The sequence below is a fragment of the Balaenoptera musculus genome, chromosome 13 (genome assembly GCF_009873245.2).
Source record: "Balaenoptera musculus isolate JJ_BM4_2016_0621 chromosome 13, mBalMus1.pri.v3, whole genome shotgun sequence".
In the NCBI taxonomy this organism is placed as follows: domain Eukaryota; kingdom Metazoa; phylum Chordata; class Mammalia; order Artiodactyla; family Balaenopteridae; genus Balaenoptera; species Balaenoptera musculus.
In genome coordinates, this window is record NC_045797.1 from 10,230,224 (window position 1) to 10,255,087 (window position 24,864).

Consider the following 24,864-nt stretch of genomic DNA (forward strand, 5'->3'; position numbering starts at 1 on the left):
TTCCTTGGTCCTAGGTGCTTACCTGAACCAAGTTCTTGAATCCTCCCAACAACCTGGGAGGCAGGCTGAATATTCCCCTTCTGCAGACAAGGGCCCCGAGGCTGAGAGAGAGGTCACACACGTGTGCAGGCTCAGGGTCCATGTCCTCAGCCACTGCCTTCCGTGGGATCTCTGTTCACCAAAACCTGGTCAGATCTATCCCACCTCCCCAGCCCAGCCTGTCTGCCGCTCTTCCCCCACCACCCCTGCTAGTGCCCACACCCATAGCATCTCTCACCTGGAGAGCTGCCCCTGCCAACAGGTACTCGCCTTCAGGGCCATGTCAGACTCTCCTAACCACCGGAGGCCTCCCCTCCCCAACCCCACCTGGCTGGATCATTGCCCTGGCTCTGCCTAGGGAAGACTCCCTGCCTGCAGGTGCTCTCATCTCAGACGCACTTCCTTGGCGGGTTGGGCTTCGGCCTGTGTTTCCCTGAAAATCCCTGTGTGTAGTTTGGAACCTTCAGTATCGTCTGTCAGTGTGTGGGTTTGAAGGACTTACTTGGCAGGTCTGTACCCCCTGGTCCTATGAGATGTGGCACGTGACAAGTAACGCTGGGGGCTGTGGAGCCAGACCCTTGGAACTCGAGTCACACCTACTTGCTCTGTGACCTTGGGTAAATCATTTAACCTCTCTTCGCCTCAGAGTCCTCATCTAAACAGTACCCACCACATAGGGTTGTCATGAGGATTAAGTGAATAAAGTGCTTTAAGCAGCACTGGGCAGCCAGTGTTGTTGGCAAGGCTTCTCCCATCATGTCCCTGGGCGCCTGCCTCCTACCAGGCTCTCCTTGACTACAAATTGGCTGAAGGACGTCTTGGAAGCTGAATTCCCTGCATGTATCAAACCTCTCTGGGTACCATCTCTAGAGCCTGGCACTGTGATGGTCCCAGATTACCTGTGAGAGAAGAGAGAGGTCACAGCTAGGAGCCCCAGCATCTGCCTCCAGCACCCCAGTTCTTAGAGGCTGCCATGACCATATGATGGAGACAGAACAAAGCCCATGAGTCACGCAGAGAGTGGGGAAAATCACTTTAAATCTTTTTCTCAAGTCGTGTTATTCTGAATGCCCTGGGCGGATGCCCATGTGTGCAGGAACACTCGGCCAGGCCAGAGGCACTTTGCCCCTCAGAGGCCCCATTGTGACCCCGAGCAGGCCCCGAGTGATCCCGGGAACAATAATCCCTTGTGTGGACCTGAAGGCTGCACTGGCCCACGGCCCACGGGCCACGGCTGGCAGTGCAAAGCCTCTGTCTCTTTAAGGTCAGCATGAGGAGGCCTTAAATCCCCCATGTGGGCTGCTGCAGGGGTTCTGATAAGAGGTGCTTTTCAGAGTTTGGTTTGGGCATGTCGGTGAAGCCCAGCTCCTCTAGACTCTGTCCCCTCCAGGAGAAGGGCGGATCTGGTGGGACCAGCTGTGAGCAGGGCAAGGGGTAGGGGCTCGGTTCCCAGAGGAGGGCTATCTGTGGATGAAGCCCCTCCCAGGCCACCTGCCCTGCGCAGGGAAGGCCCTTAGGATGTGTCCCCAGAGCCGCCATAAAGCAAGGGGGCCACGGGCACTGAAGTCACAGGTCGGAGCATCCAGAATATCCTGGTGGGATTTGATCCACAGCTGCCTCTCCTTCTTTCCGTCCGGAGATGCACACCCTCACCCACGTCTGTAGTCACCACGGTTTGTTCTGTGCTGCAAGCTTTGGCTCTTGGTCACATACAGACATTGACTTCTCACTCCTTTCTCAGGCCCGTGGAGGGACAAGCTCTTTGTTCTATGAACTTAGAGACACCCAGTTATTCACCTTCTTCACAAAGCATCAGCTGGCCTGGGGGGCCTTTGGCTTTGTCGGGGCTGCAGCGTGGGGCTCGGCAGCTGCCTGGACGGGCCTGGCCATGACTTTGCAGCTCAGCGCAGCCAGCCCCTTTCAGGAAGACAACGGTGCCCAGGACCTGGACTCGGCCATGTGGCCTCCTGCAGGCCCTGCTAGTGGTCTGGGTCTGTCCCACATGCCCGGCTTCATCCCCCTCTGACGTCCTCTGCCCACTGGTGTCAGGTCTACTACAAGGTCTTGGCTCACTGTCACTTCCTGAGAAGCAGCCAGAGAACAGACCCTCATGGGGACAGGTCTGGACACGTGAGGACAGTGAGCGAGCACAGGGCTTCAGGGACAGAGGCCCCAGACCCAGCTCCAGGTCTCACCAGCTGAGTGAGTCTGTCTCCTTACCTGCACAAGGACAGTCATAGCCGTCTACTGTGCCCACTGGGAGGGTGACAGGAGGCTCTCTGTATGGGAGGTGCTTCCACAGTGCCTGACCCAAGGCAAGAGCTCCAAACATGGCAGCCAAGATGGTCACACAGTGCAAATGTGGGTCCTTTGTGCAGTCGCGTTTGGGTGTTGGTGTGACCTGCCCTTTGGTCCAAGTCAGGGCCACCAAGCAGGCAACCTCTAAGGCATGTCCCACCTGCCCTTGGGGTGGCAGCCAGATGTGCCCCATAGGAGGTTCCCTCCTGCCCAAGACCCAGAGGCAGAGCTGAGGCATGCCAGCCACGAGAAGCTTTGGGGGGCAGACACCATCCCACACGTGAGGGACCAATGGTCCCAGCACACAGTAGGTGCTCATTTGACGCCCAGTCTCTGTGATCTGAGGACCTTTCTGCTGTTGCCCAGCAGGCTTCTTAAATGCCCCCTTCCCCAGGCCACGTGGGCTCCTGCGAGCACTGCCCTTAGCAAGGAGGCCTGCCCACTGGCCAGAAGTTGTACCTGCAAACACTTCCTAAATAGCTGGATGCAGATGGAGCTGAGCAGTGAGATGCACCAGCCGGGAGACTGGACCAGGGTCTGCTGGGGGTGGAGAGAGGCGGGGTGGTCTGGGTGAAGGAAAACAGGACCAGGAGAGGGCATTTTTTGTGGCTGCCCACCCTTATTACACCCAATGCAAGAGGAGGCAAATCAAATGCCCAATGAAGCTGCAAATTATAATAATGACTCAGGATAGAAGGAATGAGAAGGTCATGTCAGAGAATCTTCTGCAAAGCTTGGGATTAATGAGGGTTTAGAATTAGACAATTCCCAACTGAAAAAGGGAAAATAGAGAAAGAGCACATCAAATTTCCTTTAAAGAGGATAATTGAAAAAACATTGAGAAACCCTTGGGAAATTCGACTAAGCCTCTGGTTTTTTTTTTTTTTGATGGGGTCGAATATGAGCTTCTATTAGCATCTTGGTGCATGATGAAAAAATTATAGACTTCCCTCAGTCAACACCTGGTAGCAAATTTTGTTAAACACGTGACAAACTTCTTATCATTTCTTAACTTGTATTTGTATTTTTCAGGATATAGCCCCAGTCACCTTTTGCTCCTAATAATGTAAAATTTTACCTTAAATTTAAGTGGACTCAGTGAAAGTGGCCTTTTCTGGTACAATTACCCTGGGATAACAGCTCCTGAAGATACCACTGAGATCCAGTTTAGTCACAGGGTCCCCATGTTGGAAGGGGAGTAAGATGTCAACTAGTCAGACCTCTGCTTGAGGCTTTCCGTCTTTGCTCTGCGTGCCTGCTAGCAAGCGGTCGTTCAGCCTCTGCATCTACACCTCCACACTGGAACGTGACTAGCTTTTGAGACACCTGTTCTGGTGTCCCAGCTCTAGAATATCATTACCTTCCTGTAATGAAGGGATAAAGGAGCATTTCGTAACGGGAGCGGAGTTTTCAGGATTCCTTACTGAGTGCCCTCCTTCCTAATCATCCTTTCTCCTCCCGACCCAGACCTCTCGTACCTGAAAGGTAGCACTGCCACTTGTCATACTACTTCCTTTCACACTGTGGCCCGGTCCCCTTTCTCTACAACAGTGTGGTCCAAGGAAATTCTAAAAACAGTTTCTTATCCACGTTCCTAATGGGAATAGAACATGGAAGATACTTCCCAGAAAATTTCTGATCAGCTTCATATAGAGTGAGAAGAACTTCTGCCCCTGTTTTCTTTTGGCTTAAGGATTTTCTAATTTAGCACAGACCCTCCCCCTCTTCTGTTTTGTAGGAAAAAGAAGGGGTCCCCCAGGCTGGTACTTGGTTAGTTTCCAGAGATGGTGAAGCCCTCTGACCTCCCTGGTTCCTGGGGAGGATGGGATACCCACGCCGGGCTCTCTGAGATGCAGTGGCTGGGCACACTGTCACCTGAACTGCCCTTTGATGCTGCCTCTAGAGATTTGGTCTAAACCAAAGATTCCTCAGAAAGCTGACATGATTGTGTTCTCTATACTGGAGAATTAAAAAAAAAAAACAAAACGAAAAACACCCCCATGAAAGTATTAAACATACAGGTACTTTATAAAGTATTTCAAAGGTTTATCACATCCCACTGTGGACATCTGCAAATATTTGTTGGGTGAATTTTATTCCCCATGACAGAATATTCTTGAAGACGGAGAAACTTGCTGCAAGATGGACACTCAAAAGAGCCGGAGGAAAATTCCAGTAGACGGTTCTCACGATCCGGTCCAGGAGTCAGCAGTCCAGTTCTGTGGTCTCTCAGATCACAATCCTCACTTCCCACTCCCACTGCCCCCTTTCAAATAGGAAACGATCTTGGAAAGACAGCTCAATAGTTGGAGGATAAATGTAGCAAGCCTCCTACTCTGACATGAAGGTATATGGGAGAGTAAACCTCTTTCTTTATCCACTATCAAGAGCATTTCTGCATTCTAAAGTGTTATGCTGGAAGGCGGGCCGATCAGTTAACACCCTCTCGGTTTTCAGCTAAAGTTCTTCTGCTGCTTTAGGAAGACTTCCATCTGATTAAAGAAAACACTGCATGGACCACGTACAGCAGAGTGGCTACGAATGAAAACACCTGAAACCAAGATAAATGACAATTAATGGCCGTGCATGGGGAGAGGGAAAGGCATGGGCTGTCCACACCGGGGTCGCCACGTGCATGGCTTGCGGTTGACAGCCCTTAAGTCTGTGGACTGCCACTGCTTCCCATCACACATGCAGATATGCTTTCCCGCAGAGCCTAGGTGTGACCCAGAACGCTCTCAGCACAGACTCCAGGTGACCTGATGTTATACTGAACTTGGTGTGCAAGGTCAACTATTTGCCATCACACGTCATCATATTGGTGCCATCCAACTGGAAACGAGGGCCCTCAGAGACCCTTCGAGTGATAATTGCAGGGAAGTATTCCCCTGCTCTTCATGGAAAACTTCCTTCCTGCGCACCAGTAAGACCAGAGTCCACCAGCTGTGATCCCGGCGGCCTTGGCTAAGAGAGTTTGAACACTTGGGTTTGCTGCCTGGACATCTTCAGACCCCGGCCAGAATTTTATTCTAAGATTCTGAATTTCACAAGCATGGGCCAGGGAGCCAGGCCACAGGAAGTGAGGGGCTGGGATGGGGAGGAGGGATTTTGAGCTTTTGGCAAAAGGAGGGAGCTTACTGAGAAAGCTACTACTGGGAACAGAGGCTGGGAAATGTGGCAAAAGGTCACTTTGTGCCCTGTCAAGGCTCTGACCTGCCGTTGTGCACCTGGGCACCATCTATCCTATCACCCTGCTCTGGGTGGCCGGCCCTGAGGGCTGACTGCTCCCAAGCAAATATCTGCACCTGGCTTCTGACCTTGGGTGTAGGGTCAAGAGTTTCTAACCCAGGCATAACATCAGGGTGGCTACACTCCCGTGACTGTTGAAAATTCCCCTAAAACCAGCCGTAACTGTGCCTGCTCTTCCCCTGCCTCCACACCTGGGCGAACCCTCACCCTCACTGCCGGAGGCGGTAAGTAACCTGAGTTATTTAATAACCAAGGTAAGAAAATTTATCTGGGAATCAAATACCCTGTCTGAAGGGAGCAGTCACACACGAGTGAGAAGCCCCTGGAAGACCCCCCTGCCCATCAGGAGGGAGCAGTGTGCTGTGTCGGGGACCCCGAGCCCAATGGAGACCCTTGGCAGGAGCACCTCAGAAGTCCCCACAGGAACAGGAAACACTTATTTTAAAGGGGGGTCAAGAAATGGCACACGGGACATTGAGAGCCAGGGCCATGAATGGACATGAACTTGGGCCCTTAAAAACCCCTCTCCCTGAACAGCTGCCATTATTGCCCACCACAGTTAAGATCCAGGAACCTCTAGATTTCTCCAGAAATTTCCAGCTACTCTCAGGCAACTCTCACCAATCCCAGGGATCCCTCTGGTGCACATTCTCTGCTGCCAGCTGAGGAGAGAGGGAGAAGCTCAGCTTTTGAGGCAGGTGAGGAGTCCCAGAGGGGTGAGAGGAGGCCAGATGCTCCCAAAGGCCAGGGGTGTGTGGGAGGTCGTGAGATGCCTGCTCACATCCCCGGACTGCCGCAGCCCCGCCCCACCCTGAGACCGTGGGAGGGGCATGTGGGTGTTGGGCAGCGTCTGGGGTCAAATCCTGAGCGTGTCATCATGATCCTGTCTCCCATGTGCACAGACACAAACTGATATTTTGACTAGAAAGACGTGAATTTGCATTGAACTGGGCTCATATTTCCCCTGGGGGTTTCCAGCCCAGCGTTTCCGTCTGCTGGCAACATTTAGAGTCCTGATTCCAGCCCTGCTCACTTTGCCTGGGCCTCCTCATGGTTCTCCAGCTCAGCTCCCAGAGATGTGGGGACGTGATCAGTCGTGGAAGGGATAAATAGATGTTGGCATAGTCCTCAGTGGAACACTGAACAGCAAAGAGAACGAACCTCTACATCCCCACCCAGCAAAGTGGATGTGCCTCACAAACCCGAGGTGAAGAGAGAGAAGCCAGACATGGGAGAAGGCACATCACGCTCATGAAGATCCAAAGCGGGTGAAGTGGAACCTGAGCTGGAAACCAGGGCCGTGCTTATCCTCAGTTAAGGGGCACAGTGACTGCGGCAGGACAAGAGGGGACTCCTGGGAGCTGCTTATGTCGTTTCTTAATCTGGATGCTTTGTTACACAGAGGACTTGTGAATTATGAATAATGGATGGATTATGGAAATTCATCAGGTTGTACACATGCATCCAGGTCACCTCTCTGGATGCCTGTGTATGCTGCCTTTTGGTGGAAAGTAAAAGGGAGAAGTCAGAATATGGTAGAGCCTGGTAGAGCCCAGTGGTTCTCAACTAGATATCTGCCCAGTGGGCAGGTCATTAACTCCCCCCTCCTGCATTGTTCAGTCAAGGGCTGGCCCGCTATCCACATTCCATCTACATTTCACTGCCCTCGTCTGCAATAATTTTACAGAAATGGTTGTCAGATGCCTGGCTGATGTCTGTTCAGAGAGAAGGCTTCTGGGGTTGGGATGGGGGAGGTTATGTATGGGTTCTCTTGTGAGGGGGTGATGAAACAGTCATTTGAAGGTGACAGAGGAGGCAGATGACCAGTCTCCCAAGAGGGAAGAACAGCCAAGGTGCTGCGTGGTTGGGAACCAGCCATCTTGGGAGACGAGCCCATATGGGGGAGGGTCCCACACGGTGGGACATCTGAGGGGGTGCCAGGGACCAGGAGGTGGCCCTGCTTATGGAACTGGAGAGTGGCTGGGAGCTGAGGGCAGTGTGTGGCTTCCCCAGGGAAGGGGGTGGGCCCCTGGGGACCAGCAGACAGGCTTTGAGGAGCTTTCCCCCAGACCCCTCCCTCTGGGAACAGGAAGGGCACCCTCACTAACCCCCTTCCCAGAGCCCAGCTGCGCCCACCCTGTGGGTTTTCTCTCAGCCTCTGCTCTACCCTTCCCAAAGAGAGGCGGGGGTGGCACAGATTTGGCACCTGGGGCGGACATCTTGTGGTGTGTCATCACATTTGACCTTGGGATTTGCTTAATTCATAGGTCGATCGCTAGAAATCTGAGTGCTATTTCTGAAACTTTTTCTTAGTTTTTAAACAGTATCCATGGTTAGAAATACATCTGATATCATGAGTTAGCACACTGGTGCAAGGACACACATGCACAACTCTGGGAAAGAGTTTCATGAAACAATACATTCTCATATCCCCTGTCATTCTGATCCATTCCATCAACAAGAAAATCAGGTCATGACCTCACAGCCCGCCATGGATCTGGTCCCCCAGTTGGAGGTTGTTCATTTTAAAGCTCAGAGACCTACATGCACTGTGCTCCCCAGACACACAGTTTCACCCCCATCTCACCTCCTAATGGGGTGAAGGAGGTTACAGCCCTGTTCCACACATTGCTCATCATGAGGCCTTGGACGAAAGTGGTTTAAGAGCTGTCTCGTTCTCCAGGGAAACAACAGGAATTACTGTCCCATTTTATAGATGAGCAAACCAAGGCTCAGAGAGCACAAAGGGACTTGCACAAGGAATGGGCGAGTGTGAACTCCAGGCTTCCTCCTGCACAGGTTCTCAGAGCTGTCAGGCAGGAGACACCGTCGTCAAGGGACGAAGGCCTAATCCCAGCAGCAACCATCCACGGCTGGGGGTCTGGACATGCTGCGCGTGGCAGGGCCTCCCCACAGCCGCAGAGCCAGGGCCTGGGAGACACTGGCCACTCGACTTTCCATCTGTGGTCTCAGCACTGCCCCTGCCCTGACTGTGTGCTTCCCTGGAAGACACTCATGGAAAGCCAGGAACCCAAGTGGCCAGACATTCTGCTCACACTGGTGGTAAGAGTGTGGGTGAAAGAGCACCTGGCCTGGACACCAGGCCTCTCCAATTCCTGGTGACCCTGGGGCAAGTTGTGCATGCTCTTAGGGCCCTAGTTCTCCATCTGTGAAATGGGTATAACGGCACCTCCCTCCTAGGGCCGTTGTGAGGGGTAAACAAGATTGTTCACAAGGGCTCAAGACAGTGCCAGGCCCCACGGTCATGTCTCCTCCCGCATCTGCCTCAAAGCCCACCCAGGCTTGGACCCCTGGTCAGTGCAGGCCTGGGCAGTGCAGCACTGAATGATGGCTGAGGAAGTCTGGGGCACATCATTTCCCTTTTCTGAGGCTTTGTTTTTTCAGAAATGAGGAGAAGGTTTATTTTATTCAAAATTTAGTGAACTAAAAAAAGTGCGGGGAGGGCCCGGGCAGCCTTCCACTCAGAACCTTTTCAGTGGGAGCTGTGAACAGGGCACATTGACTGGGGGCTCACCACAGCAGCGATGTTTTCATGGTAATATTTGTAGGTGAAGCCCACTTGCAGCTGGATGGCGGCCAAAGCTTCCAGGACAGAGGCACCAAAGTAAAACAGGGAGGCGATACAGTGGTAGGTTGCATCCTGCGGGGTGAGAAAGGGCCATTAGAGAGGTGGGGCACCCAGATCTGGAGATGCGGGGCAGCTGTGTTCCCAGCAGGGCCTATCCACCCCACCTGTCCCTGCCTGGCACGGACCAGGCTCCCCGTCGTCATCTGCTACTCCCTTTGACACCCCCCAACCCTGCGCCCCTCCTCAGAGACATTGATTAACCAGAGCTGCCGAGCTGAGTCATCTCACTGGTTTGGGGCCAGAGTAAGGACTTTGATGGAGGAAGGATACTGCTTCCCCTTGAGGTGGGATCTAGTAAGCGGTGGGGAGGTGGCCCTTTGGGATTGGTAGCAGTTGGTTCTGGGCCTGAGAAGTGTCAGCTGCGGTCACAGTCCCCAGTTCGGGTGTGGCCTTGGTGGCCAATACAGAGCGAGAGGCTCAGGCCACTTCCGCTGTTGTGTTGTTGTTAGCTTTTTCCTGGGGGGAGCCAGGGATTGGGGCTCCAGGTATGTTTTAAAAGCAAAAAAGCAATAGAACAGGTTTTTGAGTAGTTACGATTTGGAGGTGGTTTCTAAAGTCTAGGTTGGAGGCCCTTTGAGACTAAGAGGCCTGGCTAACAGCCCCACCCCCTTCCAGGGGAGATAAGGGCAGGTGGCCCACGTGTAAGTTTACCCCCTTCATGGGCCTCAAAGCAGAATCATACGCAAGAGAGATCATAGGCCTTCCCTCTTCCCGGGCCAAGTCCCTCTCTGGTGACCCTGCTCTAGAAGGTGCTGACTGAGAGCTGGGCAGTGAGCGTGGCCTCACGCTGGGCAGCCAGGACCAGCCCCCAGCACCCTGTCCCCTCCCCCGAAATGGAAGCCAGCCCTCCTGGGTGGTGGGAGATGCCAGCTGGCCCCTGGCAGGTGCAGGAGGTACAGGGAGGGTTGGTTGGGCTGCCGGTTTGCATGAAAAGGGCATTCACACAGGAGAAAGCAGAGCAGGCCCACAGAGGGTCAGGCAGCGACAGTGACGGTCTGCTTCTGCCTTCACCTCTGCCTGACCTCCTGCGGCGGGGAGCCGTGGGCTGCTACGCGCAGCTCGGAGCTGAGGGCCTGGCGGGCTCAGCCTTGGCGCATGGGTGGGAGACGTCTACAGGGCACCTCACCCAGCACTGGCAAAGCCAACCTGCCAGGGGCGAGGGTCCAATGCCGCACCCCACCCCCACCTCAAACATCGCAGGACTGGGACTCACCAGGGTGATCCAGGAAGTTCTGCTGCCGTGGGCACCAATTACACACAGGAAGAGCAGGAGAGTGGTGGCTATGAAGCAAAACACAGACGTGAACATGACCCAGCCCTGGATCAGTGGGATGGGCACATGGGACGAGGCAATCAGGATCCACACCAGCCCCCCAAAGACCTGCAGAGGGAGGGAGAGAAGGGGTGAGGGTCAGACCGGGAGAGCCCATGCCCAGGTAGGGCCAGACCCAGAGGTCACGCTGGGGAACCAGGGGCACTCTATAAATGTTAACTCAGTTAATCCTCATAACATCCCTGTGAGTGTGGTACTGACCCATTCGTGAGATGGGGAAACAGAGGCACCTTTGAGTTAAAAATTTGTTATCCCTAGAAAGGACTTAGGCCATCCAGTTTTTTTTAGTAGAAGGGCAAATTCTGAGATTATAGCCTTCCTAGTATTTTTTATAGAAAACTATCCCTTTTGTTTTGTTTTGGCCACGCTGCATGGCTTGTGGCCCAAGGCTTGAACCCGGGGAGTGAAACCCATGGCAGTGAAAGCACTGAGTCCTAACCACTGCACCGCCAGGGAACTCCCCGAAATATTCTTTCTTTTAGAAAATGGTAGTGGCCAGCAGATGTTTTTGGTCTTTACTTGGCAAAACAAATTAGCCACACTATATCATTAGCATTTAAGAAAAAACTTGACCTTTAAATCCCCAAGTCCCAGAAGTCCTCTGACTTTTGGAGATGGGGTTGGAGTAGGGAGGGCCCAGGTCAGCCTGGTCTCCTCAGAGGTGAGAGAAGCATTCCTCCCCCTGTCATTATCCAGAAGACATCCCACTTGGTGTCCTCAGGGTCAGGGAGCCCCATATTTTCAAGAGAAGCATAAGGACAGACTTAGGGTTCATAATCTCAATGGTACAGTCCGGCTCCCCCTGTGGACGAGGTACAACCCAAGCTGGGATTTCCTGTACTTGTCTTCCCTTCTCCTTGTTCCTCTCCATCCCAGTGAAGTCACCTCAGCCTCCTCCACCGACCCCACCCAGAGAAGGACTGGGCTGGGACATGGATGGAGATAATCACAGGGTCCAAGGTACTGCAGAGCTTAGCACCATCCTCCTGAGGGTCTGGGGGCTGAGGACAGGCTGCCCTCCCAGCCCTGCATCCCCGGGGGTGAAAATGCACGTGGTACCCTGACCTTGTCTCCCTGTACCTGCTGCCCACTTGCTGGGTAAGAGATAGTGCTTCCTTAGGTGTTCTCTGAGACTCTTAGCTGAGAAGCTTCAGGAGACCATCACATTTGGGTAGGAAAATCAGTGCAGTGAAGAATCTGGAGTTATCAAAACCAAGTTGGTTGGATATGAATTGGCTATTGGATATGAGTTGGTTGGCTGATGAATCATATGTGGGCATCTCTGATCAGAAAATTCCTCTACGGATGACTGAGAGGCAGTGGGACACACTTTCCAACTTACAATAAGTGGAGCAAAATGGATTAAATAAAAACCCTCAGACTGCTGTAGAGTAAGATGTGTGTGTAGATTCATCCATAGTTGCCTCTAAGATCAAACAGATTGCTGGGCCTTTATCATAAGGGACGCTTAACAAAAGGATGTGATTGTGCCGATGGCTGAGACAGACTTGGGTTTAGAAGGCACGAGAGTGTGGCATGGAGACGAGGGTGGACCTGGCTTGCGCATCTTGTGAGCGGAGGTCTGCTGGCACACGGCGTGAGAGGGCCTCTCTGCCGAATCCGCTGGAGCATGCTGTAGCATGTGGTTCCACCTCTTGGGCCCTAGCTTCCTCCACTGTACATGGCACTTGGCAGCTCACTCCCCATGTTGCCGGCTGCTGCGAACCGCCTGAAACTGTGGGCGTTGAGTGTGAAGCTTCTGGCCCTGTGCCCCCTCACCAGCCAACAGCAGAGGGAAGACTGCTCACCCAGGATGCCGGCAGCCCAGTGCAGACAGGCGTAGAGTCAGCCAGTGACAGCGCAGGACGATTACCAGCCCCGAATGGGCAAAGCGGCCCCGACTGGGACATGGCCCCAACTGAGTCTTGAAGGGAGAGGTGGACTTAGGCCAAAAGGTCAGGACGAAGCTTTCCGGGGGAGGAAAGGGTACATGCCAAGCCCAAAGGATCTGGAGCAGCAGTGAGGGCTTGGGAAGGCCGTGAGTTGGCATGAGGTTGGAGAACAAGGAGCGGCAGGAGGTGCAGCTTGAGGAAGGGTGACCTTCACACAGGACTGATCGTTGGGCCACCTCAAAGGCGTCCCAGGCCCCGCTCAGTGGAAAGCTGAGATTCAGCATGAATCATGGGGCAGAGTCAGTGCCTGCCTCACTCCACCTATAAAGTTTGCAGAGAGCAAACAGAGCAAGTACAGCACCCACACCTAGGAGATAGGGCATCCCGGGCAGGGATCAGTCCACTCCACCCTGGCCTCAGAACCCTACTGGCCAAATATTTGTCAAGAGCAAAGGGGTAGGTGAGGGTTCAAGCACTTCCCTTCCTAAAGAGAACCCGAAGGGGCTCCCAGCTCTCAGGAAGCACACTGAGAGGCAATCGTTTTGACACATCAGTTACACAGGTGGAGGCATGGCCCCAGTTTCCGTTCATCTCTGTCAACAGGCCAGATTCCCACCACACTCACCTGAGCCCAGGTCACCGTCTTGCATAACAGAGATGGTGCAGCCGGCCGGGGTGGTCTCAGACAAACATCTCTTAGCTGAGTGGCCCGAGAGTCACCAGGGTTGAGCTTGCTCTCTGGGTCCCAGATCCCCACGCTAGAAAACGGGGGTGGGGCCTGGGCTAAGGCTCAGTGGTCCTCAGCCCTCACTCTACACTGGAATCGCCTGGGTCACCTCGAAAACCCCAGTGCCCAGGTCTCATGCCAAGGAGAGAAGCAGAGTGATAGGACAAGAAGCAAACATCCCAGGCTCTTTGCCAAAGACTTTGGAGTATGTTTCCATAACACAAGTGGTCCATGGATGGAGTTTTAGTAACTCCTGTCAAACACGGAGAAATGGCTCCTGTCTCCAATGTCCAGCAGTGCCGGCCAAGATGCCTCTCCAGTTCCTGACTGGCTCTGATACAAAGTTTCCTTTCCTCTCCTTAAGCTTCCATCCCTGTCTTGCTCTGAACGTGAGATCGCTCACCCTTGGGTGTCCTCTAGACACGGGGACACAGCCTCAGTGTCCATGAATGGGGTGGAGCTGGGGATCTGAGGCCTCTACCCACCCTGCTGTTTCAGGACTGGAAACCGCCCATCTTTCATTCAGTGTGGTTTTGGAGGCGGAGTAGAGGTGAAGTTCTGTAAGAACCAAGGATATTGTACAAATCTAGACAAAAAATTTCCAAAGACTTAAAAAAGTTTTAATCTGTGGTCTACCCCATCAAATGATTTTTGTGAAAAAAATTTCCTCAGGAGATGGTCTTGGGGAAGGCTCTCACGTGAACTCAAGGGTAGGTTCTTTCTTTTCTTTTCTGAATTAATCCAGAGGAGGCAGGCAAGGGTGGTTAGGGGTGTAGACTTCAGAATTACTGAATCTGAATCAGCTCTGCCACGTTTTGCTGGGTCACTGGTTGTCTCTGGGCAAGTTACTTCCTCTCTGGTCCCTATCTGAAAAATAGTGATAGCAGTAGTGCCCACCCAATGGGACTGGGGTGAAATGAGTTTATATCTACAGGTGCCTGGCACACGGCGAGTGCTCTAAATACTTGCTGTCATAACTGTCATACGATGGGGCGAAGCCTCTGCTGTAACCACGTGAAAACCCCAGCAGGTCAAGATCTCAACATGCACAATTATCCCCTCCAGACCTTGTTGGGACCCAGAATTTTAAAATAACTTCAGAAGCATCAAAAAGAGAAAAACCTACAATCTCCCAGAAATCAAAAGCTGAGGAAAATGTGTCTGCCTCTGCCGAAGGAAACACAAAGGACATAAAAATATGAGAAAGCCTTCCTTCCAACAATGAGCTTTGGTTACAAAAGTGGGAAAAGGACTCCTTCGGCACATTCTTGAGATTGGTAGGGTGTCTCCATTGCTTGTGCAGGGCTGAGAGCTCTGGGTCCACAATTGTCCAGTGTTTTTGCTGCAGGACTTGGATCATTGAGGTCAAGGCAGAAGAATCGCTCAAATTCTCTGAATATTTTTCTGGGGCTCCATTTTACTCTGTCAGGGTTGCCGCAAGCAGGCACTCTTCCAATAACAAGGCAAGACGTGACCCAAGGAGGACGTCCACGTGGGGCTGTTCACACACACACACCTAGTAGTAAGTCCCTAGGAGCCCAGTGTCAGAATTCCCAAGCTCCGAGGGCATGGTGTGGTCTTGAAGGCACATGTGAACAGGAGCTTCTGCCTTGAACTCTGGAGAAGGAAACTGGCCACAGAACGCAGGTGGCGCACCCAACCCTGAGCAGTCCTGCTACTTTGGTCAGGTGGGCAAAAATCACCTCCCCAGGAGGGAGAAGAGAGATGGACACACCAGTGAGACTTGTCCCGGCTGCCGAGAGCTCCGAGCCCTTAGGTGCTCTCCCAAGGCCACCAGGAACAGCAACTCCAATTTGTGTTTCTGGAAGTGTCTCTATCCACTGAACTCTTTTGGCAGTCAGGGGTCAATGCAATGCTGGGAGGGCCTATGCAGGTGACTTGACCAGTAGAGTAACGGTGTTCCAGGAGAAGCAGCAGTCCCAGCTCTGAGCCTTGGTTGACTAAAAAAAATCAGTCATTCCGTGAGGTAGAGTAGAGGGCATTTTCTTGTGCGTGTGTGTCTGGAGGCTGAGCTACTGCAGAGAAGGGAATAGGCACCAAGTCAAGAGGACATAAGCACCAGGCAGCAGGAGAGTATAGAGAGAGGGAGGTCAGAGCACTGAAGCCTTCCCCAAGACCCAAGAAAAGGGCTCTGAGAGGGAGGCTGGGGACTCCTCCTGTTCTGAAAAGCACAGAGAGCAGGAAGCAAACACTAGTTGTCATATGAGCCCCACCACCCTGGTATGGAGGAACTGGGCTCCCAGCAAGTCAAAGGAAAGCCTTCCTTCACTTGCTCACTTACTCAGCCACCCATTCATTCATTCATTCACTTATGCACTTAACAGATACTGAGAGGAAATGGCAGCACTGGGGGCAGGTACGTGCAGGGAGACAGACTTTATTCAAAGACACACTAGTAAATGGAGCCCATCTCTCCCATCCTGGCCTCTCTCCTCCAGTTTTGCTGCCAAGCCCCACTCAAGCAGCTCTGGGGCCACCAAGGGCAGAGGCAGGTCCTGGTGAGTGTCGGGGCCCCAGTGAGGGTGACCAGCTGAACACCTCCGCCCAGGAGAGGGAAAGAGCCCAGAAATTTGCACAGCGTCCTCTCCTTGGACCTCATGGAGGTATCTGGGGGAAGGTCAGAGATTCTCTCTGTGAGGACCCTCTCCCCCTCTGCCAATTGAGGAGTCTGACCTCTGAGTTTACTCCCATGGTGAACACCAGGAGTGGTGCTGAGGCTTCGTGACTCAGTTTACCTATGCCAGGTGCTCTGCCCTCCTGGCCCCTTTGTCAGCAGGCTCCTTCCTTCTGGGGAACCATCATTACATGACCCTTCCAATATAGACTGAGATAATGTCCCTTTAATCTGAGGGTGAGACCAGGACTCAGGGGACCTTGAGTCTGTTTGTGAAGAGGAGGATAGAGGTCTGGGATTCCAAAAGACAGGGTGTGAGTTCACGTCTGTAGTTGATATTAACAGGGTGAGTGTGGAATGGGAAGTGGCCCCCTGTCCAGGCCTGAGTCCCTCTTCCCTCAGGTGAGTACCCACCCCACCTCTCTGCATAGCACTGGTCATTAGCATGCGGGGGTACTTCTCCCCCTTCTCCCCCTCCCTCTCTTTCTGCCCCCTCGTCTCCCAGCCTGACTGTATTCTAATAGGAACCAAGGCTCCCGTGTGGGATTTCAGGTCGGCTGAGACTGGCTGTGTGGCCCTTCTTCTCACTGCACATGCACATCAGTGTGTGATGGCTGGTGACAAGGCTTTTCTTTTAGTTCCTACATGTATTTTCTAGGTCCGAGGACCTTGGTGTATTAAAATGATTCAACACAGGGGTTGTTTTGCCCCAATGTGAACAGAACATTATTCACGTGGTGGGAGGGACAGAGAGCCTTGGCTAAGTATGGCAGAGAATCAAGGCCACTACATTACCCTAGGAAGTAGTTATGCCACTAGAAGCTACCCATCCAGAAGCTACCAGGAACCACAACTTCCCACCAGAATGCAGAAGACCGGTCAGAGCCCCACGATGCAGAGAGTACCAGGGCCCTGCTTCATGCTCTGAGGAATAATCTGGAACCCGTGAGGAGTTGGCCCACACCTCCCCAAGACGTAGTGCTTCAGGGACCAGGGCTGTCATTCACCTGCTGTCCTCACATTCATCAGCATCCAGAGAGAACACCTGCTGGGGCATCTCATCAGTGCCTGACCCTGGTGGCCTCTGGTCCAAAGCACCAAGTCCAGGGACCTATACTTGAGAGCCAAGAAGAAGCGCAGCTGGGCTTGTATCAGGGGTGGAAGCCAGGGCTCAGCACGGAATCCAGGGGGAGTCAGCCCCCAGCCCCCATCCAGGTCCAGACTGGCTGGCCCCATCCTGCCTGGAGGCAGGCCCCCGGTGGCCCAGTCCCCATGCCCAGCCCTTCCCTCAGGTAATGTGTCCTGAGTCCAGAGCAAAGCCAAGCTATTCCTTGGGTAAAGAAGATGCGGTACATATATATAATAGAATATTACACACCCATAAAAAAGAAAGAAATAATGCCATTTGCAGCAACATGGATGCAACTAGAGATTATCATACTAAGTGAAGTAAGTCAAAAAGAGAAAGACAAATACCATATGATGTCACTTACATGTGGAATCTAAAATATGGCACAAATGAACCTATCTACAAAGCAGAAAAAGACTTACAGACATAAAGAATAGACCCATGGTTGCCAAGGGGGAGGAAGGGAGAGGGATGGACTGGGAACTTGGGGTTGGTAGATGCAAACCACTACATTTAGAATGGATAAACCACAAGGTCCTACCGTATAGCACAGGGAGCTATATCCAATCTCCTGGGATGAACCATAATGGAAAAGAATATTTAAAAAAAGAATGTCTATATGTGTATAACTGAGTCACTTTGCTGTACAGCAGAGATTGGCCCAATGTAAATCAACTATCCTTCAATTAAAAAAAAAAAAAAAAAAAAAGCCAAGCCATTCCTAAGACTCTGCAGAACCAGCCTCGGCTGGCAGCACAGCACACCTCCCCAGCGCTCCCTGGCAGCCAGCGTGGAGGGAGTGGGGGTGAAGAGCCAGCCAGCCTTTGTCCTGGCCTGACTTGAGTGTGAGCTGTGCCTTGCAGGGGCATCTGGAACCTGCCTACTCTCTTCTGAAAGCACTGGGACAGAGAGGGGGGCCCATCTGCGTCGAGTTGGGGGTGACCTGTGGAAAGCTTAAAAGCCATCTTTTCCAAGGCAGCTTGGCTGTGACGTCATATGCATGAGGATCCTGGAGCTGAGCTGCACCATCACGCTTAGCGGTTTCTAGAGGACAGCTCTGAGTCACTGACTTCTGATCAAAGCAGGCCTCCCATTCTGGAAAACCTGGAAAAGTCACTTCTCAGCTCCAAGGACAAACCCCTGAGAGACCTCTACCTATAATTCTTCCCCTCCCTTTAGAGAAGAGGAAAGGAGAAAACCCAGCAGTACCCTTACCTCCTTCTAAGCAGCTCCAGGGAGGGGCCTGCAACACGAGGAGAGACACAGGGCCAGGAGTCGGTGGGCACAGCCAGGGAAGAGAGGATCAGCCACCGTCCTGCGCTGGCAGCAGGGCCGGCCCGCACTCTCTGGTGACTGTAGGAGAGGCCCCTGGCTGGGGCAGCAGGAAAGTTTCCCTAGGAGCAGAGAGGGTGCTTCCCCCGAATCCAGGCGAACCTCAGGGCGCCTGGCTTCTTGCCCAAGCCTTTCACTGAGAGCCGTCTCCAGTATCCTGTTGCCCATTTAACGTTGAGGGGTAGACTGGCCTCCCGCTGACCACTCCAAACCTAGCTGGATGATGCTGGCTGTGCAGTGCTTATCAAATGCAGATTCTTGGGCCGGCCCAGGACCTAGTGACTCAGGACCTCCAGGGTGTTTTTGACAATAAGGCCTAGGCAGCTGTGAGCTCCCCAATGGCTCCGAGCTGTCCCTTCACTCGCTGGGGGGGAGAAGAGGGAACCAGGCCTTGCCCAGGGCTGCCTGGTGGGCAGCGTGGTCCCTTCTGCTGTAGGCGGAAGTTCATCGTGGGTGTTTGGGTGAATGCAGGAAACTGCAAGAGCTCTGCTGTCACTGCAAGAAGTGCCACTGGAGATGGAGGTACCAGGCGAGCTGCCTCCCCTCTCTGAGCCTCAGTTTCCCTCCACCTCTTAAAAACTAGGTTTCTGTGATTCTACATCTCTCACCTCCTAGGAGTCCTCATGCTGCCTTCCCAGTGTAGCCAGAATGTGGACCACCCGTCAGAAAAGTGCTTTGTCATCCTGCCCCCACCCCCACCCCTAGGTGCTGCTGTTCCCCAGACAGGTGAAAATCTAGGGCAGGTCCCAGGACTTTTCTGGTCACTCTCAGATAATAAAAAGTCCCCAGTCACTTTGGGTCCTAGAAGCAGTCTCATTTCAGTAAGTACTCTGTCCAGTTCACTGTAAGAATGGACACTGCCAGGTGATTCCGGGTGACTCCCCACTCCCACCCCCCCCCCCAAAGGGCACACTGCAGGCTTTGCCCCGAGCCAGCTGACCTTCTCCGAGTTCTCCTGCGCACTCTGAGGTGCGCACACTCTTTCCAAAGAAATGTTCTCTCAGTGTCCAGCCATTCTATCAGCGGCTCCACCTCTAGCAGGCTGGGGAAGAGGCAGTTGGGTTAAAGATTATTACATAACCTGTTTTCAGGTATCCCCTTCACAAGTTTCGAAAGGGAGGCGTCTCTCCCAGCACTTGGGGAGACCGGAGCTGACCAGAGCTGAGACAAAAAACATCCTATGTTAACATCCCATTTTCTGAACACATCCCAAGTGTCACGAAGCCGCTGGCTCAGAGGGAAGAGGAGGAAGGGGAGCCAGAGCCTTGGCTCCAAAAGGAAAAATTTCCTTGGGTGTCAGCGGGGGAACAGGCCAGAAGCAAAGCCCTGGGGGGAGTTGTTGGGGGAGGGGAGACATTGGGCATTCCACCTGCACCTGAATGGGGGTACACCTGTGACCCCACCGCCTGCAACAGCAGCATGGCCTCTGGGGTGCTCACAGAGGCAGGGTCACACCACCTGGTTGGGCCTGCCTTCCCCTTCCTGTGAAGACCCTGCAGCTCTCAGAAGTCAGGAGCTCAGGGGTAGGGGTGCAGGGCCAGAGTTGAGCTGCCCTGCGCCACCCTGAGCTACCAGCCTTCCCTGCTCTGTGGGCAGTTTCCATGTCTTGGGAGCTGGGCAGAGGTCCACCCTGTTAGTCCTGGAGGCTGAAAGTTTGGCATCTGCACCTCCCAGGCTGTTGGGAGGTCAGGCATGAGAATACGGACTGGGAGTAATCAACAACTCGCTGGACCACAGATTCAAAAAATAATCAAGCATTTCACACCCTCTGGGCTAGCAGAAAATTACAAAGTCTGACTCTACCGAGTGTGGCAAGATGAGGAACAATGGAGACTTTCATAAGCTGCTGGTGGGGTCAGGAAGTTATACAATGTGGGGACCCTCTTTACGAAAGCATGCAGAGTGAGTCGGAGTCTTGGAAGGGTCCTGAGCAAGTGGGGGTCCTGAGCTTAATTAAGCTTCATCAGCTTCCTGGAAACTTCACTTCTGGCTGTGTAAGTTGGAATAACCCTTTTGGACATCAATGTGCTAGCATCTGGGAGAACAAGGGTGTGCATTCCCTATGACCCAGCAAGTCAAATCTCTGTGTGTTCCCACAAGAAATTCCCAAAAGTAAAGAGGCAAATACAAGGATGTTCTTTAGCAGTTCCATCTGCGCTATCAAAATGCAACAAATTGGAAATTGCCCAAATGTCCATCAATAGAAGACTGAATAAAGAGTGTCAACATGTATAAACCTCAGAACAAGGTTGCATGAAAAGCATGTTGCAGAAGGATGTGTACGGGGTGATAGTACTTTCAGAAAGCGAGAAAATATATAAAACCTCACCATGTGTAGTCATAGATAGTTAGGTGTGCAGTAAAGGTCTAATCTTGAACACACATTCAGCCCAGGGGTCGTCCTGAGGCTGGAGGGAGGAGATTAAGATAATAGCAGAATATCCAGGGGGCTTAGATGTCATCTGAAAGCTCTATTTCCTTAAATACTGAGAGTAAATAAGGCAAAATATTACGATTTGACAAAGTTGAGTGTTAATTACATGGATGCCTATTAAAGTATATATACTTTTCTCTCATTTTTGAAATAGTTCTTAATTTTTAAAAAATTGATTCGAAGTTGGTACAACAGAAAACTAACCATTTAAAATGGACCAGTTCGATGGCATTTAATACATTCACAATGTTGTGCAACCATCACCTCTAACTCCAAAACATTTTCATCACCCTGAAAGAAAAGCCCGTACCCATTAAGCTGCTCCCAGTTTCCCTCTCCTCTCAGCCCCTGGCAAACCACCAATTTGTGTTCTGTCTCTATAGATTTACCCATTCTGGACATTTCATATAAATGGAATCATACACTATGTAACCTTTTGTGCCTGGCTTCTTTTACTTAGCGCAGTGTTTTCAGGTTTATCAACCTGTATCAGTACTTCATTCCTTTCTACAGCTGAATAATATTCCATTGCATGGAATATTACAGTTTGCTTATCCATTCACCCGTTGATGGGACATTTGGGCTGTTTCCACCTGTTGATTATTGCGACACACATGTTCATGTACCTATTCAGGTCAGGGCAAGAGGAAGAGGGTGTGCTAGAGGCTTTTGCGTGAAGCCCAATTAACACACTTAAAAAAAAATTATTTATTTATTTGGCCATGCCCTGTGGCTTGCGGGATCTTAGTTCCCCAGCAAGGGATTGAACCCGGGCCCCTGGCAGTGGAAGCACAGAATCCTAACCACTGGACTGCCAGGGAATTCTCAACACACATTCTTATGATTCTTGTTATAATGCTCCCCAAACAGCTACAAAGGCAGAGTAAAAAACTCATTAGGGCAACTCAAGAGATACTAGCAAGTCATTTTGTTGCTTAAAAATCTCTCTGCCCCATCTCACCTCACCTTTAGCCATCATCACTTACAGTCACCAAATTCTGCCTTTGTAAATACAGTAGCCTCTGAAGGAACCACCTGTTACTTATTACACATGCTCATTTTCAGGCTAAGTGCGACTGCAAGCGCAGAGATGAGCCATTTGGGGAAGGAATGTTCCAGTGACTGCAAGCCCCTTCCACTCTGGGCCTGGGTGTCCCTACCTGTAAATGGTGTGGCTAACCTTAGAGGTGTCCAGGGTTTCTCCCAGATGTCACTTCCTTGATATGGTGCCATCAAACAAACTTAACCCCCCCTTCCCTTTCCCCCAACCCTCCATGGATGACAGAACCTGCTCCCTTTGTTGTTCACACCCTCCCTGACCATCAGGAGATAAGAAGCTGGGGTCCCATTTTTAAACAGGCTTGGACGTTTTCTTTTCCAGCTGACTCTCCAGGCAGCCACTTCTGCGGTGGGGACGCAGGGAAAGGAGTCTCGGAGCCCATGGAACCGCACCCACAGAAGAAATACCGCACCCGCTCCCACCCCCACACCCCCCTTAGGTGAGGCCCTGGGGCCCTGGGGAGTTTAGGCTGAAGGCGGGTCTGCAGCCTCCCCACAGTGAGCACTTTACAGGAGCCCAGAGTAGGAAGCGCTTTCCAGCGGCCACGGGCTGAAGCTGTGCGCCTCCAGTGTAAGGAGAGACCAACCGCGGTGCAGAGGTCTACAGCCTGCTCAAGGTCAGCCAAGGCAGGGGACGGCTCTCACAGGTGCCTCTGCCCTCGCACACCTCCACACTGGGCACCGCGGCTGTGGCGGAGCAAACGACAGCGTGTTTGATTATTTCCAGATCCAAGTTGGAAATAATTCGCGAATTCCTTCACTCGCCAAAAACGTTCATGAGAAAATAATCCGGATTCGGCTCCTCCTATGACACCAACTCAATCTCCACACTTCGCTTGGTAATACTCAGGTTTCTTTTGCTGATTTTTAAAATTTTAAGCAAAATCCTAACCCTGGAAAGAGCTGGGCCCCTCTACAGGGACGTCGCTCTCCAATAAGGGCTTCCTCTGCGCGGCCCATGGGAGACAGGTCCGCAGCGCAGCATCGGAACCGGCGCGCAAGGAGTGGACCGGGGCCGGCTTCGGATATCTGACCCGTGTTGTGAGTTCGTTTTTTCCACCTATGTCTTGGAGACGGTTTCCCCATGGCCGTTAGCCAGAAGCGGCCAAAGTATTACTGCGGGGTGGGCGTGCGGGAGAGTCTTTCCTCCCCGGGCCCGGCTACCGATGCTCAGGGACCCTCGCTGCTTGCGGATCAGCCGGCGCGCTGTGCGGATCCCCCAGGAGAGCGCGCGGCACGACCCATCCCATCCCGCCTTCCCCGGCGCGCGGGCGCGGGGCGCGCCAGCCACTCACAAACTCGAAGAGGAAGAGCAGGTCCGGGAAGGTGGTGAAGACCGCGAAACCGCTAGGCAGGCTGCTGCCGCCCGACGCCGCTGAGGGGGCCATGCTGGTGGGCTGGCGACGGCCTCGGAACCGGACGCGCGCAGCTCTGGCTCTGCGCTGACCGCTCGCTTGCTCGGCGGAGCTCAGTGGCCAGGGCGCCCCCGCGCGCGGGTTAAGAGCAGGGGCGCCCCTGACGAAGAGGGAGGAGCCCCGGCCGCCGCCCGGCCCCCGCCCTAGACTGAGGGGCGCACCCCCAAGGGACCTGCCCAGCGCCAAGGGCGCAGCCCTGAACCACCCCGAGGTTGGAGCGGGGGTTTGACTCCTGATTCCCACGTCTCGTCGCCATCTCCCACCGGGAGCCAAAGCTACCGCGGTGAGGCGCTTCGCACACTTCGCACACTTTGCACTCTTTGCAGGTGATCGCCATTTCTTAAGAATGATCACCATCAACCACTAGGCCCCCCAAACTCTCCACCGTGGCACCCCTCGGGTCACCACTGCTCGAACTGTTCTTAAGTTGGAGCTCTTTCATCTTTCTGCTGGGTGAGTTAATATGCGTGACCTCTGGGTCCAGGCTCACCGTGGGACCAGTTCCCTGCCCTGCAGCGGCGGTGCTGAGACCAGCTCCGGCCACCCATTCCTTCTCCCTGCATCCTCAGAGCCCAGAGCCCGGAACGCTGCACCCCGGTCCGCATCACTCCGTGGTGGAGCTGCTGGGCGGTGGATTAAGGGCAGTCACAGCTGCCTTGGACCTTGGAGGGTGGAGGGGAGCCAGCACTGCTGAGGGCCTACTAAGTGCCCAGCACTGCCATAGGCTCGTTGCACACATGACCTCATTTAATCGCACAGAGCCTTTCCAGTAGGTGTCACCCCACCTACAGGCTCAGAGTGGGGAAGGAACATGCCCAGGCCACATGGAGGGCAAATGGGCCTCTTGACTCTAGAAGGCAGACTGTCCCACTGCCTCCATGCCCCCTGCATAAAATCCACACACTTGAAAACTATATCTGTGAGTCTGCTTCTTTTTTGTTATATTCACTAGTTTGTTGTATTTTTTAGATTTCACATATAAGTGATATCAACAATATTTGTCTTTCTCTGTCTGACTTATTTCATTTAGCACGTCTTCCAAGTCCGTCCATGTTGCTGCAAATGGCAAAATTTTATTCTTTTATATGGCTGAGTAGTATTCCATTGTGTGTGTGTGTGTGTGTGTATGTGTGTATATCTCACATCTTCTTTATCCATTCTCTGTTGATGGACATTCATGTTGCTTCTATATCTTGGCAATTGTAAATAATGCTGCTATGAACATTGGAGTGCATGTATCTTTTCAAATGAGTGGTTTAGTTATACCCAGGAGCAGGGTCAGATGGTAGTTCTATTTTTAGTATTTTGAGAAACCTCCATACTGTTTTCCAAAGTGGCTGCACCAATTTACCTTCCCACCAACTGTGTATGGGGGTCCCCTTTTCTTCACATCCTCGCCAACATGGATTGGAAGAATTAATATTGTTAAAGTGACCATGCTACCCAAGGCAGTCTAAAGATTCAGTGCAACCCCTATTAAAATACCAATGGCATTTTTTGCAGAACAAGAACAAATAATTTTAAATTTTGTATGGAAACACAATAGACCCTGAATAGCCAAAACAATCTTGAGAAAGAACAGAGCTGGAGCAATCATACTCCCTGACTTCAGACTATACTACAAAGCTACAGTCATCAAACCAGTATGGTACTGGCACAAAAACAGACACATA

The 24,864-nt window shown here is 52.5% G+C and overlaps 1 protein-coding gene across 1 annotated transcript; it reads right to left on the reverse strand.

Moving 5' to 3' along the window:
- Positions 1 to 4,338: 4,338 nt before the first annotated feature.
- On the reverse strand, positions 4,339 to 23,259 carry LOC118906065 (myelin and lymphocyte protein). The gene is made up of 4 exons (XM_036873310.1): positions 23,072 to 23,259; positions 10,449 to 10,616; positions 9,122 to 9,247; positions 4,339 to 4,888 (listed from the first exon to the last, which is right to left on the reverse strand). Exons 1-4 carry the CDS (start codon positions 23,162 to 23,164, stop codon positions 4,814 to 4,816), a joined length of 462 nt encoding a protein of 153 aa, XP_036729205.1. The 5' UTR covers positions 23,165 to 23,259; the 3' UTR covers positions 4,339 to 4,813.
- Between the last annotated feature and the right edge of the window lie 1,605 nt (positions 23,260 to 24,864).